Here is a 12,075-nt window from a genome sequence, read left to right as displayed (position 1 = left end):
TTAATGACAACACATTGAACGTGCGTTAATGCACACACCTGATTTACACTGCGTGGACTTTAATGATCTTAAGAATCACAGTGCATCAGATATTACGTAACTGCAGACGGGATTAAATATGCACTTCATCTTGCCAGGCAGAGAGAGCATCCGTTACTTGGCAGACAACCGATAGGACCTGGTAGTTGTCACAGGGCGGGGTTATTGTGACTGACTGGCCTTTGGACGACCCGTGTGAGGCAGGCTGTAGACTGTGAAGCGTCAGAAAGAGGGGCGGGGCAGGTAGGCAGCTCAGACATGTGTGTTCACAATTTCATGCACTTTATGCTGTGTTTTACAAAAAATCCCCTTACTTAGAAGAGTGCTTCTGTGTGCATCCTGCACTGCTATTGCATGTAGCATTTTTTTTTAGCTTATTCCGCATCGATCGGCTACCTCTACCCTAAACGTTTCACTTTGTTTACAAGCTACTTCAGCGAAAATCCGACCATATAGCTCTACTTTTCGCTAAGAGGTAACACGTGTGCGAGGATAAGAGTCGATATTTTGTATTATTTTTAATCCAAAGCGTTAAGACAAACTTTTCTGGAAGGTTTCTAGGGGAACCAAAGGTCGCTGTAGCTCCATCTGCCGTTAGCAACTGCCAATGAAACAAAAATTAACAGTAAATACAGTTCATTGTCATTCTTTTCTTAGGAATTGATTTCATTTATTTATTTTTTCTCACATGAAAATCAAAACATTCAGAGTGTATTTTTTGTGACAGGAGTTGTGACAAACGGTAGAGATAAATCTTAAAACTTTGGTGTGCATTCCCCTTTCTACTATCACTTAGTAGAATGCCATTAAACCAACTTTAGAGGCCCTTTTTAGAGTAAATAGAGTTTCAGGATGTGTAATTTATTCACAGCGTAAATACAGAGGTTTGTTAGAGAACATTACAGAACTGAAAGTATCAAGAAGACCAACGAAGGCATCAGGGGACGTGGTTGTGGAAAATGTTTAAACCAGGACACAATTATAAAAAAAAATAAAGCAATAAAGCATTCACATTATTTGACAACATCAATGTTGGGTTCATCTTATTATTGGTTTTCTCTAATGCTTGAAGAACCTTAGGTAACAATGACAGCATCTGCCTATCATCTACTGTTGAGAGCTCTTTGTATGTTATTCAGCACTTCCCTTCTATTGACGAAACTCTTCTGGACTTGCAGGAGTAATCTTTTCAATGAAATGTCCTCTCTTCAGAAATGTTCAATAGGATCTGGGTCAACCCTCAATTGCAGCCAATTTGAGATAACACTCTTCCCTTTTTCCACTCATTCTGCGCCGGATGTCTGTTCCAGCTCATTGTCCTTAAAAGAACTAAGTCTGTTACCTCACACTGGGGGACAAAAAAAACAAGGTAACACCTTTTATTCAATGTTATCCCAGTTATTTTGACACCTCAAATTTTCTCTGAAATTCAGTGGCTTCATTTCCAGAGCCAGTAAGACAGGCTGACACTGTCCTAATAGGTTCATGTTTACCATAAACGGTGAGTTTTAAAAAACCTGGTCACACATTTTTTCAACCAAAAACTATAAATAAACGTATGAATTAATCGCATATATAAAATTTGGATGGGTTTGGACAAGTTTAAGTATTAAATATATATATTTGCCATATTGTAAGCTCTATGTCGAAAGCACTTGTTGCTATGTATGGGTGGTGATGTTATGTTTTGAATTTTTAATTCCTCCATTTCTGTTTAACCACACAAAACATTTGCTAATCACATCAATAAGCTCTAAGAGTTGCTAAAAAATCATTTGTGTTACTTTTAGTTTTAAAGTCCCCGAATCATAAAAGAAGAAAGTGCAGATGACCTTCATTTTTTAAAATATTATTTATTTTGCTAATTTAATCAAAGCAAGAAGTCGAAGCCTTTTTGGCTACTGTTATTTTTATGGAACTCTATTGTTGCAATAATTCTTTAAATATAGAAGACATTTTTGTTTATTTTCTGTACAGGTGTTCACACTGTTTTTGCAATGGAGGACTCAATCGAGGTGATCATTCAGGACTACGGTGGGGTCTTTCCCACAAGCAGACCCCATCCCATCTTGTCGGCCTGCACAGGCGCCATCCTCACAGGTCTTTATGGATTATGGAGCGTTTTCACTCTGCCTGGCTTCCGCAAAATCCCACGGCATCTTAAGGTACAAAATATTGCTTCTTTTATTTATTTATTTTTTTCCTTTTGCCTTGTGTGTATTTTGCCCATAAATCTATTCAAAATAGCATGCTTGAAATAATAATAATAATAATAATAATAAAAAAATTAAACAGACACACAATTTGAGTTGATGATTAACAATAATTTGCTTATTTTGGAGCATAGTGCTCCATGCCAGCATCAAATGTGGGAAAAGAAGAAACTGGTAAGTCTGTAACTGAAATTATTAATTTTGCACCAACAACCAAAAAAGTTAATCTGAAATTAATTTCTGGCTTCTGTTTTCAAAGGTAAATGTTTTAACATTTTGTTATATTTAAATTTGTTACTTATGCAACACTCTTGATTTTTACGTTACCAGCTATCCTGCCTAAAGAATTTGCTCGTCTACCTTTACACACACATGACCTTGATGGACATCATATTCTCAGTCCATAGGGTTCAATATGTTTTTGACTCACAAAAACATATTGTGAGTCAAAAGTTTAGAAATGTGAGGTCAGACACTCATGTTGATGAGCTTTATGATTTTAAGTGACCTTGTTACTACTTACTACGTTGGGGTTTTCAATCACTTCGACTTTGTTATATTACCATAATATTTAGTACATTTAGTAGTGAGGAATTCACTGAGTGTCCGTTCTTTAACAAATCTTTGTAGTTGCATAAGTTCACTCATGCTTTTCAAGATTCTAATCGGGCAAAGATGGGTCCTCGACCACTTGCTCTACCACTATGAGCCGGTGCCACCCCTCTTTAAAAATATAGAGGAAGACAGTGTGTAAAAAAAAATCAAGACAAACAAAAAGGGAAGTGGATTTTTCCCAGTGACAAATTAAACTGAGTTTACCAGGTAAAAGCTAAAGAGAATTCATCTGAATATTTGCTATGTTATTTTACAGACAGACAAAAGTCAGTCAAGGTTGTTAGCAACACACAGAGAGCTTACTGAAAGCAGAAATATATTTAATATGAAGCATTTTCAGTAAGTAAACAAAGAAAAGGAAATTTGTGTTTCACACTGGGATGATTTAAACAACAAGACCGCAACACTTAAGCTCTTCAGAGCTTATTTACCATGATGCGACAACAGAATCTTATGTTCTTACTTGTTCTCACCACTGGAAAAGCAAAGTAGCATTTACAGTAATTACAGCTCAGGCAGGCAATGTTAACTCACCACATGCTGTGTCCACTGTGGCTCAGGTCCCATATTTGCCCTCCAGTAAAGACCAAGCACAGAACGTTATGAAGCTGCTCCAGGGGAGAAGAGGTCGCTTAGCAGATCTTGGAGCTGGAGATGGAAGATTGGTGAGTGAAGAGAGGTTCTCTGAAACAAGTTTATCAAAATGTGCAATGGCAACAGAAAAGGCACTTTCCTTGTTGCCTTGTTTGCTGTGGTTGAATTTTACACGATGCTGTGCTTTTTCCAGATATTTGCAGCCTCTTCCGCTGGTTTTCAGTGCACAGGGTTTGAGATCAACTCAATTCTAGTGGCTTATGCAAGGAGCAAAGCCTACTGGAGAAGAATCCCCTCCAGCCAAGTAACCTTTGTTAAGAAGGACTTCTGGAAGGTAAGGCTTGGACAACAACAGTCTTCTTGTGTCTTTCAAAAGTAGCCATCAAAATATCTGAGAAACAGTTAAGAGGCCAATGGTAACTCTGGAGGAGCTGCAGAGATCCACAGCTACAGTGGGAGTATCTATTGAGAGGACAACTGTTAAGCTCTCCATACATATAGCCTCTATGGAGGATTGCTGAAAAAAAGTCATTGTTGGTGGACAGCAGGAAGAAGTCCTATTTAAAGTTTGTTCACATGTCCTGGAGACGTCCCAGCAAACATGTGAAAGGAGGTGTTTTAGTCAAATAAGACCAAACTATACTTTTTTTTTTTTACTTACAATAAACTTAGTAGAGGGAAACTATCACTGCACATCACCCTGAACATACCGGCCCTCTCAGTGAAAGATGCTGGTGGCAGCATCACACTGTCATGGACATGACAGCAGATACATGGTCTATGAAAAGTATTCACCAGCTTGGATGTTTTACCCTTTTTATTGCTTTTACAAATCAATCGTGATTTTGGCTGTAATCACAGCATGGAGTTTGTGTGGACATGTCTCGGGTCTTTGGCGAACACTATTGTAGGTAGATTGACTCATGTGCACCATGTAGCATTTTCCTTTTATTTTAAAATTATGCCCAACCTTGATTTGGTCTGTCACTAAAATTCAAATACAATCTATTAAACTTTGTGGTTGTAATATTCCTAAATGTGATAAACGAATTCAGAAAGTCACAAAATGTGATCAAAGCCCTAAGTGTCTTGATCTTTCATCTTAGGCCGATTTGTCTTCGTACAACAATGTGACAGCCTTCCTTGTTCCAGGAGTGGTAAGCCATTTTTCTACTGAAAATCTTCTCTTTACTTCATTTTTGCTACTATGTCATTGTATTGTTATTGTATTCCTATGACTGTTAACAGATCGAGGTGCTGGGAGAGAAGCTACTGAAGGAGCTTCCTCAAGATGCGCTGGTCATTTCTTGCCGTTTTCCTTTCCCTAACTGGCCCCAAAAATCAGCTGTCGGCTCTGGACTTGACCAGACGTTTGCTTATGAGATCAGCTCTGTGCGCTCACACTTGAGAAAGACGGAGATGAAATTAATCGAATGCTGTGGCCGACACTGCACTAAATCAGGGATGATTTAGTGCAGTGTTTTTTATTGTTGTTGTTGTTTGGTTTTGTTTTTCTTTTAACGAAGAATGCTGAATATTATGATTTATTTGTTGTTCAGTATTTCATAAAAAATTGAAGTTATTTTACTCTGTTGATGATTTGTGAAAATCTGGAAAGATATTTTTTTACATTAGAGAAGACTTTTAACTAGATTGAAAATGATACATTTTGCACAGGCAACACTGATTATCTGTGCAGCACCCTGTCTAAATATTAATAAAACAAGTTCATAAATGTCAATAAGGCTTGACTTTGTTCTATCTCTAAGGTTATCAGAAGACATTTGTAATCATCTTATATCATTAAATGTCAAGAGTTGGACATGTTTCTGTAAATTGTGTTAACTGTGGAAGCTGGGTCTGTTGGAGTCAAATCATGGACTCCACTCCCCTTAAACCGTGCTAACATATTAGCAGCAGAGCCTTCAAGTGTTGTATATTTCAAGGTGAGGCCTCCATGATTCTCACTTGTTTGCCAAGCACATCCCACAGATTCTTTATTAAGATATTGGGAGAATTGTGAGGCCAAGTCAACATCTTAACCATGTTATTGTGTTCCTCAAACTATTCCTGAACCACTTTATCTTACTGGAAGAGGTTTCATCCATCAAGAAATATTGTTTCATTGAAATGGTTTATGGTCTGCCACTGGGCTATAGGGAAGTTGGTAGCTGTCAAACTAACGTCTATGTGGATGGTAGCATCTTGGGTATCCCTGCTGATCATTACCCAAATCAAAACTCTACGACCTGTGGCTTACCTTCTTTCCATACTGTATTGAGGTGCCATGTGTTTGTGACACACACAACAACTATTAATTTACAAACCACCTTATTCTGTTGCTCCATAGTCCAGTTCTGATGTCCACATTATTGCCGTATTTAACAGTGAACATGGGTTAGCTGACTGCTCTGTCCACGCAAGAAACTACATTAATATATCCTGGCACCTTTCTGTCAGAATCCGCATCAGCCTGTGCAGCAGTTGTCTGGTTGTCTAATGGATCAAGATTGCCTCTTCCTTAGACCACTTTTGATAGATGAAGACCACTGTAAGCACCTCTTCAGATCTGCAGTTTTTGGTACGTACATGTGAAATGTTCTCAAACTCTTTCTCTTGGGCATTTTTTCTGCTCCTAACACATTCATTTTGAAGACAACAGGTTCTCAAGCTACTAAATATATCCCACCCGGACAGTGAGAGCCATGTACTACACCTGTCTGTGGTCATACATCTGATTTGTGTATCATGCTGACACATTTTTCCACCCTGACTCAAAAATATCCACCTGAGGGCGCTATAGCTCTAAACTGGCCTCGGTACTCCACAGTCTAAAACCAGCCTGTACGGAATGCAGATTGGTTTTGTCGTGTGCCGTGCAGACCTTTTGGATTAGACCCACGGATTAAATGTCCTTTTTTTTTTAACCATGATATATGATCTTAACATTTTACTTTCTGTTTCCGTTAACAATTTTTTTTTCTTTTCTATTGATCAGTGTGCAAATGTGCACGAATGCGTGAATGATTGAACGTAGTGTAAAGCGCTTTGGGGTCCTCTGGACTTGATAAATCGCAATGTAAGTAAATGCCATTTACCATTTTTCCATTGTTAATAAATGATTGGGGTCATAATGTAACAATTAAAATAGATCAATCAAAACACTCTGTTTTAATAAATTCGTATTTTACATCTCTGTCACCATCAACGGGCAGTCTCTCTGTCTGGTATCGGTGATCGATAAAAGTCAGACCTCCTGCTCCCGTTTCCTACAATGACGTTAGAGAGGGAGAGAGAGTGTGTGTGTGTGTGTGCATGAGATAGAGAAAGAGGGAGGGAGTTGGGTAGATAATGAGGGAGGAGAAGGGAGACGGGGAGAGCACAAAGAGGGAGGGAGAGCGGGTATAAAAGCTTCCAGAGCGCCTCTCTGGGATGCATTCTGTATGCGGGAAGAGAATCAGAACTCCAATGGAAGTACATAAAAGCACCGTCCTCCAACAGACTAACAGCAGCAGCATGTGCGAATCAACGCAGAGGTCCTGCGAGCCTCGGCGGAAGAGAACGGAGGAGCGCAGCGCTCCGTCAGAGATGGCTAGGATCATCACCGACCCGGCCACGGGGAAGTGCTACTGCCGGGGGAAAGTTTTGGGAAAGGTAGCGCACAGCTCAGCGTCTGCCCTCGACTCGTTGGAATTTACTTCTCACCCCGACGGAACGGCGTTTTAACAATGTTGTTTCCCCTCTTTCATCCAGGGAGGATTTGCTAAATGTTATGAGATGACAGACCTCTCCACCGGCAAAGTTTACGCAGCAAAGATTATCCCACATGCGCGCGTCTCCAAGCCTCACCAGCGGGAGAAGGTAAGCGCGCTGCTGCGGTGCCTGTGCGGATCCACGGGCATGTTGTCGCTCAAATGTCGTTGGTTACAGACGTGATCGTGTTGTCCTTTCTCTGTGTGCAGATCGACCGAGAAATTGAGCTGCACAGAGTCCTGCACCACAAAAATATCGTGCATTTTTATCACCATTTTGAGGACAAAGAGAACATCTACATCTTGCTAGAATACTGCAGTCGAAAAGTGAGTGCAATTATAAGAAAGATAAAGAAGACATTGCATAGAAAGTAAATATATTACTAGTTATTTGTATTTTATTATGCATGATATAATAACCTCCGACTTCTTAATGAAGCTCACAGTGTTGCACTTATGATGGAGCATGTCAATGTAGGATTTCTTAAAGTAGATGTATATATTTAAATATTTTCTATTTTGTCTTTCCATAGTCCCTGGCCCACATTCTGAAGGCACGCAAAGTGCTTACCGAGCCAGAAGTGCGGTATTACCTGAGACAGATTGTTTCTGGACTAAAGTATCTGCATGAACAAGAAATTCTTCACAGGGACCTTAAATTGGGTAAGAAAATTTTATCCACAAAAGTTTCACAACAGTTTTTTTTTTTTTTTTGCAAAATTTTGCAAATCTGTACATCTATATGTGATTTATTGTAACCAAACTCTTCAAATCCCTAATAATTGTGTAGTACCATGCCTTTGATCTTGGGTTGGCTTAGCAAGTGTTCATATTGCCACTGTCTTTCTTCCCTCAAAGGGAACTTTTTTGTTAGCGAGTCGATGGAACTGAAGGTCGGAGACTTTGGTCTCGCTGCCAAGTTGGAGCCGGCGGGAAACAGGAGGAAGACGATCTGCGGGACTCCAAACTACTTGTCCCCTGAGGTCCTCAACAAGCAGGGTCACGGCTGTGAATCGGATATCTGGGCTCTGGGCTGTGTAATGTGAGTTGGGTTCCTATTATTCCACTGTTAGGGACTGAAAAAACCTCCAGCAAAATTTGTCAACATCATAAATTACAATTGAATACCGCTTGAAGATAGAAGATATGTTTTCTAAACCGTATACTCATGCAATCGCTTGGATTCTGTTTCAGGTACACTATGCTGTTGGGCCGACCTCCATTTGAAACCACCAATCTGAAGGAGACCTACCGCTGTATAAGAGAAGCACGGTACTCGCTCCCTTCCTCGTTGTCACCGCAGGCGAAGCAGCTCATTGCCAATCTGCTGGCCAAGATTCCAGAAGATAGACCCGATCTAGAGCATATTCTGAGGCACGACTTCTTCACCCAGGTTAGACCTCTGTTTGGCTCGCTCTGGCTTTCAGTCTGCAAATGTCACTTTGTGGGAGTTCAGAGATGACCCTTCCGCCCCTGAAATTATCTGTCCGCACACTGACCCACTTTCCCCATTTCTCCACAGGGCTTTAGTCCAGAGCGTCTGTCGCCTAGCTGCTGCCATTCACCACCAGACTTTCACGTCTCCAGTCCTGCAAAGAGCTTCTTTAAGAAAGCTGCTGCTGCACTGTTTGGTGGGAAGAGAGATAAGGTCAAATACTACGAAACCCTCAGTGAGTATAGTAATAATAATAAAAACAAATACTTAGTTGACTCAGATGATGGCTGCATGCAACCATCTAAGAGTCAGTTTGTGCAGTTTCAAGGATTAATGTTTGCTGTTTTCTTGCAGACAAGTTAACTAAGGAGGAGGAGGAGATCTACAAACTGCAGCACGACTTGGAGAGGACGGTCATCAGTCAACAGCAGAGCAAAAAGATGTCTGAGGTAAGAAAGCAACAGCCCAATATTTACAAGGGTGTGGGTAGGCTGCTTTTGCAGGTGCATTAGTCACACAGCAGTTAAAACTTGTGTGGATTTGAGATACCCCGCTGTGGAGAATCCAATGAATCACCCCTTGTAGCTGCAGCAAAACTTTCTAACAAGCACAGTTTCTGAACTAGCTGAAAGCACTTTAATCTCAACCTTTAAAGCCAGGCACTTTGAAATCTGTGGGTGACCACTGAGTCAGAGTAGGAAGAGATGATCTAAACTCGCAGAATCTAAGCCTTGTCGTCACTCCTTCCCACCTCAGAATGGAAGTCTACTTCCGCCATCTGCCGGGAGCCCCGTTGCCTTGGCAACAGAGAGTCAGTCGCCAGCAACGCAAGACACCATTCGTCTGATTGTCAGGGGGAGTCTGGGCAGCTGTAGCAGCAGCAGTGAATGTAAGTTACATCATGAGTGAAAAGATTATGTGTAATAAATCTTGAGTGTATGCGTTTTTGTTGTTTTTTTTTTACCTCTGATCCATATAAATGGTTCTCTGTCTTTGTTTCCAAAGGTCTTGAAGACAACACAACAGGGAGCGTGGCTGAGACTGTTGCCAGTGTGCTAAGAGGATGCCTAGAAAATATGCCTAAAGGTGAGTAAACCACTGAGTAACTGAAACCTTAGTCCTTTAGCTTTTCCCTTGCGTACTTTCATGCTTGAGACTTGCCCAAAATCTTTCATGTACTTGTATTCTGATCCTGACTTTTCTTCTCTCCTGGCAGCAAATGACACTCCTCAGACGTTAAACAGCTGCAGTCTTCAGTGGGTCACCAAATGGGTGGACTACTCCAATAAGTACGGCTTCGGCTACCAGTTGTCCGATCACACTGTTGGCGTCCTCTTCAACAATGGCACCCACATGAGCCTCCTGCCTGATAGAAAGTACGCAGTAGTCTATGCTATCATAACGCCTATACTTTGTTGTTAAATCTGTTGGCTTGGTGATACAGTCAGATTTACAAAAAGAAAAAAGGAGTTACCTTAAATATTGGGTTATTTTTTGACACATTCAGCTCCTGTTTTCACAAAAATTTGTTTCCAAAAGTCAAAATGGGCTATATGTGCTTGTTTATTTTATCTAGTGTTGGTTTTACAAATTGGATGTTTAACACCCTGCGCTCTCTTCCTTCTCAGGACCATTCATTACTATGCAGAGTTAGGCCAGTGCTCTGTCTTTCCCACTTGCGAGGTTCCTGAGCACTTTGTGGGGCAAGTGACTGTGCTGAAGTACTTTTCCCATTACATGGAGGAAAACCTCATGGATGTAAGTGAAAATACCAGTCTCTCAAGCTAAGCCGTATCTCTCTTGCTGTTATTTTTGCTCCTCAATTCTCCACACCCTACAACATGAGAAATGTTCAAGTTGCAGCCTGTCTAATCCCGAGGTATTTGTCTTTTTTGCTTTCTCAGGGTGGGGATCTTGGTACTACAACAGATTCACACATGCCCCGTCTCTACCTGCTGCAGTGGCTCAAGTCAGACCGCGCCCTCATGATGCTCTTTAATGACGGCACCTTCCAGGTAAACACACCCACAGCTGCAGAAAACACAGTTGTTGCTGGGCATGTTCGGAGGAACTGTTCAGATGACATTTTCTCTCCACTGAATTACACATCAGATGTAGATTAAAGGTAACATATTCTAATGGGTTTCTGTTTATTTTTCCCTCCAAAGGTTAACTTCTACCACGATCACACCAAGATCATCCTGTGCTGCCAGAGGGATGAGTACATGCTGACGTACATCAACGAGGAACGAGTCTCTAAAACGTTCAAGCTCAGCTCCCTGCTGACATCTGGCTGCCCCAACGACCTGCGCCAGCGCCTGGTGTACTCCCTCAATATGCTCCTTCAGAGATGCAGCTAAACCCACAAAAATTGCTTTGGACTGAAACACTGAAAATTCCACCCACTGTGTTACTGCAGTGCTGCAGAGGAACAGGAAACCTGCGAGAGAACGGGCGGATTTTCAGGGCTGGGCTTGAGCAAAATATATGAACATTCCTGCACCGTTTCACTGTCATGACTCAGCGTCGGTGCAGGTGAAAGTGTAATGCAGAGAGAGACTGAAAGAGCCGGGGAAAATGAAATGTAGCACAATGAATGTTGATGGGGAATAAAGGGCTGATTTGTACTGTTGGAAAAGAGGGAGAGAGGACCGTGGATGTTGGTACGAATGTGAACCCCACATGTTGGGCTTTTGGGCATGTAACGAGACTAATGCTGGGCTGGCACCAGCTTAGGTGTGTACAGAACAGTTGGTTTGATTCCAGAAGCATAAAACGAAGCTCTCAACTCTAACAAGAGCTCGACTGTGAGATACTGTAAATGATGTACAGTGTATGTCCAAGCCATCGCAGCTGTGGAAAGAAATGACTGGTGTGGATGTTGAAGGGTTTAAATGAATACATGTTTGTCTGAGCGGGGAGGGGTGTAACACTACGCTAACTTTTAAAAACTGTGATTTGTTTCTTATTGTCTATATTTGACAGATGGTCTCGGCACTCTGAGCGAGAGGTTATGTAGAACGACATTACACCAGGTCTTTTTAGAACCATTTAAGAGCCATTATCACCTAGGTAACAATGTCTTAAATAACTTATTGTGTAATAAAGTGCAGTATTTATTTATTTAATAAATAAGAGTGTTTTCTAAAAAACAAAAACAAAAGTTGATTATTCTTTTCATTTGAGTTTTTCTGTACTAATTTTCATTAACAAAAGCACTTGGAAGGCATTGAGGTTTATTGAATACCTTCCAAGGTATGATCTCTTAATAAAAGAGTTTTTAGAGTAGGGTTCTGTTAGGATCTTATAATGTGGGTAGTTAACATCTCACCTCCAGCAGATTACTCTACCAAAGTAGAGTAATCTCTGTTTTGCATAAATCAAGGTCAGAATTAAGGTAACTGCTACTCCTAGACAGGTCCAGGTG

General features: G+C 40.9%; 2 protein-coding genes across 6 annotated transcripts; both read left to right on the top strand.

Moving 5' to 3' along the window:
* Positions 1-54: 54 nt before the first annotated feature.
* LOC103470173 (adenine nucleotide translocase lysine N-methyltransferase) lies at positions 55-5,205 on the top strand. Of its 5 annotated transcripts, none has more exons than XM_008418391.3 (8): positions 55-282; positions 1,350-1,408; positions 1,488-1,540; positions 2,017-2,204; positions 3,428-3,532; positions 3,655-3,795; positions 4,568-4,618; positions 4,710-5,205. In XM_008418391.3, exons 3-8 carry the CDS (start codon positions 1,525-1,527, stop codon positions 4,932-4,934), a joined length of 726 nt encoding a protein of 241 aa, XP_008416613.1. In that variant the 5' UTR covers positions 55-282; positions 1,350-1,408; positions 1,488-1,524; the 3' UTR covers positions 4,935-5,205. The 5 variants fall into 5 exon arrangements, with proteins under 5 accessions (XP_008416613.1, XP_008416612.1, XP_008416616.1 ...); XM_008418390.3 differs by having other exon boundaries at positions 1,252-1,408; XM_008418394.3 differs by lacking the exon at positions 1,488-1,540 and having other exon boundaries at positions 61-282.
* A 1,657-nt stretch (positions 5,206-6,862) lies between these two features.
* On the top strand, positions 6,863-11,811 carry plk2b (polo-like kinase 2b (Drosophila)). The gene is made up of 14 exons (XM_008418396.3): positions 6,863-7,115; positions 7,215-7,322; positions 7,424-7,540; positions 7,747-7,876; positions 8,072-8,255; positions 8,408-8,606; positions 8,736-8,883; positions 9,003-9,097; positions 9,405-9,537; positions 9,654-9,734; positions 9,865-10,024; positions 10,277-10,406; positions 10,553-10,663; positions 10,817-11,811. The coding sequence occupies exons 1-14, from the start codon at positions 6,894-6,896 to the stop codon at positions 11,006-11,008; spliced, it is 2,010 nt and encodes a 669-aa protein (XP_008416618.1). The 5' UTR covers positions 6,863-6,893; the 3' UTR covers positions 11,009-11,811.
* Positions 11,812-12,075: the final 264 nt, after the last annotated feature.

The sequence above is a fragment of the Poecilia reticulata genome, chromosome 9 (genome assembly GCF_904066995.2).
Source record: "Poecilia reticulata chromosome 9, P_reticulata-male-v2, whole genome shotgun sequence".
NCBI classification, from domain to species: Eukaryota; Metazoa; Chordata; class Actinopteri; order Cyprinodontiformes; family Poeciliidae; genus Poecilia; species Poecilia reticulata.
This window is presented reverse-complemented; position numbering and strand designations above follow the sequence as displayed.

What these genes read in the sequence shown, in the direction of transcription:
- LOC103470173 (XM_081610708.1), top strand. Translation starts at nt 1,237, where the DNA reads ATGTCCTCTCTTCAGAAATGTTCAATAGGATCTGGGTCAACCCTCAAT. An exon ending in AAATCCCACGGCATCTTAAG is followed by an intron (nt 2,205 to 3,427) that starts GTACAAAATATT and finishes ACTGTGGCTCAG; the next exon opens with GTCCCATATTTGCCCTCCAG. An exon ending in GAGCTGGAGATGGAAGATTG is followed by an intron (nt 3,533 to 3,654) that starts GTGAGTGAAGAG and finishes TGCTTTTTCCAG; the next exon opens with ATATTTGCAGCCTCTTCCGC.
- plk2b (XM_008418396.3), top strand. Translation starts at nt 6,894, where the DNA reads ATGCATTCTGTATGCGGGAAGAGAATCAGAACTCCAATGGAAGTACAT. An exon ending in TGGGCTCTGGGCTGTGTAAT is followed by an intron (nt 8,256 to 8,407) that starts GTGAGTTGGGTT and finishes ATTCTGTTTCAG; the next exon opens with GTACACTATGCTGTTGGGCC. An exon ending in TGGAGGAAAACCTCATGGAT is followed by an intron (nt 10,407 to 10,552) that starts GTAAGTGAAAAT and finishes TTGCTTTCTCAG; the next exon opens with GGTGGGGATCTTGGTACTAC.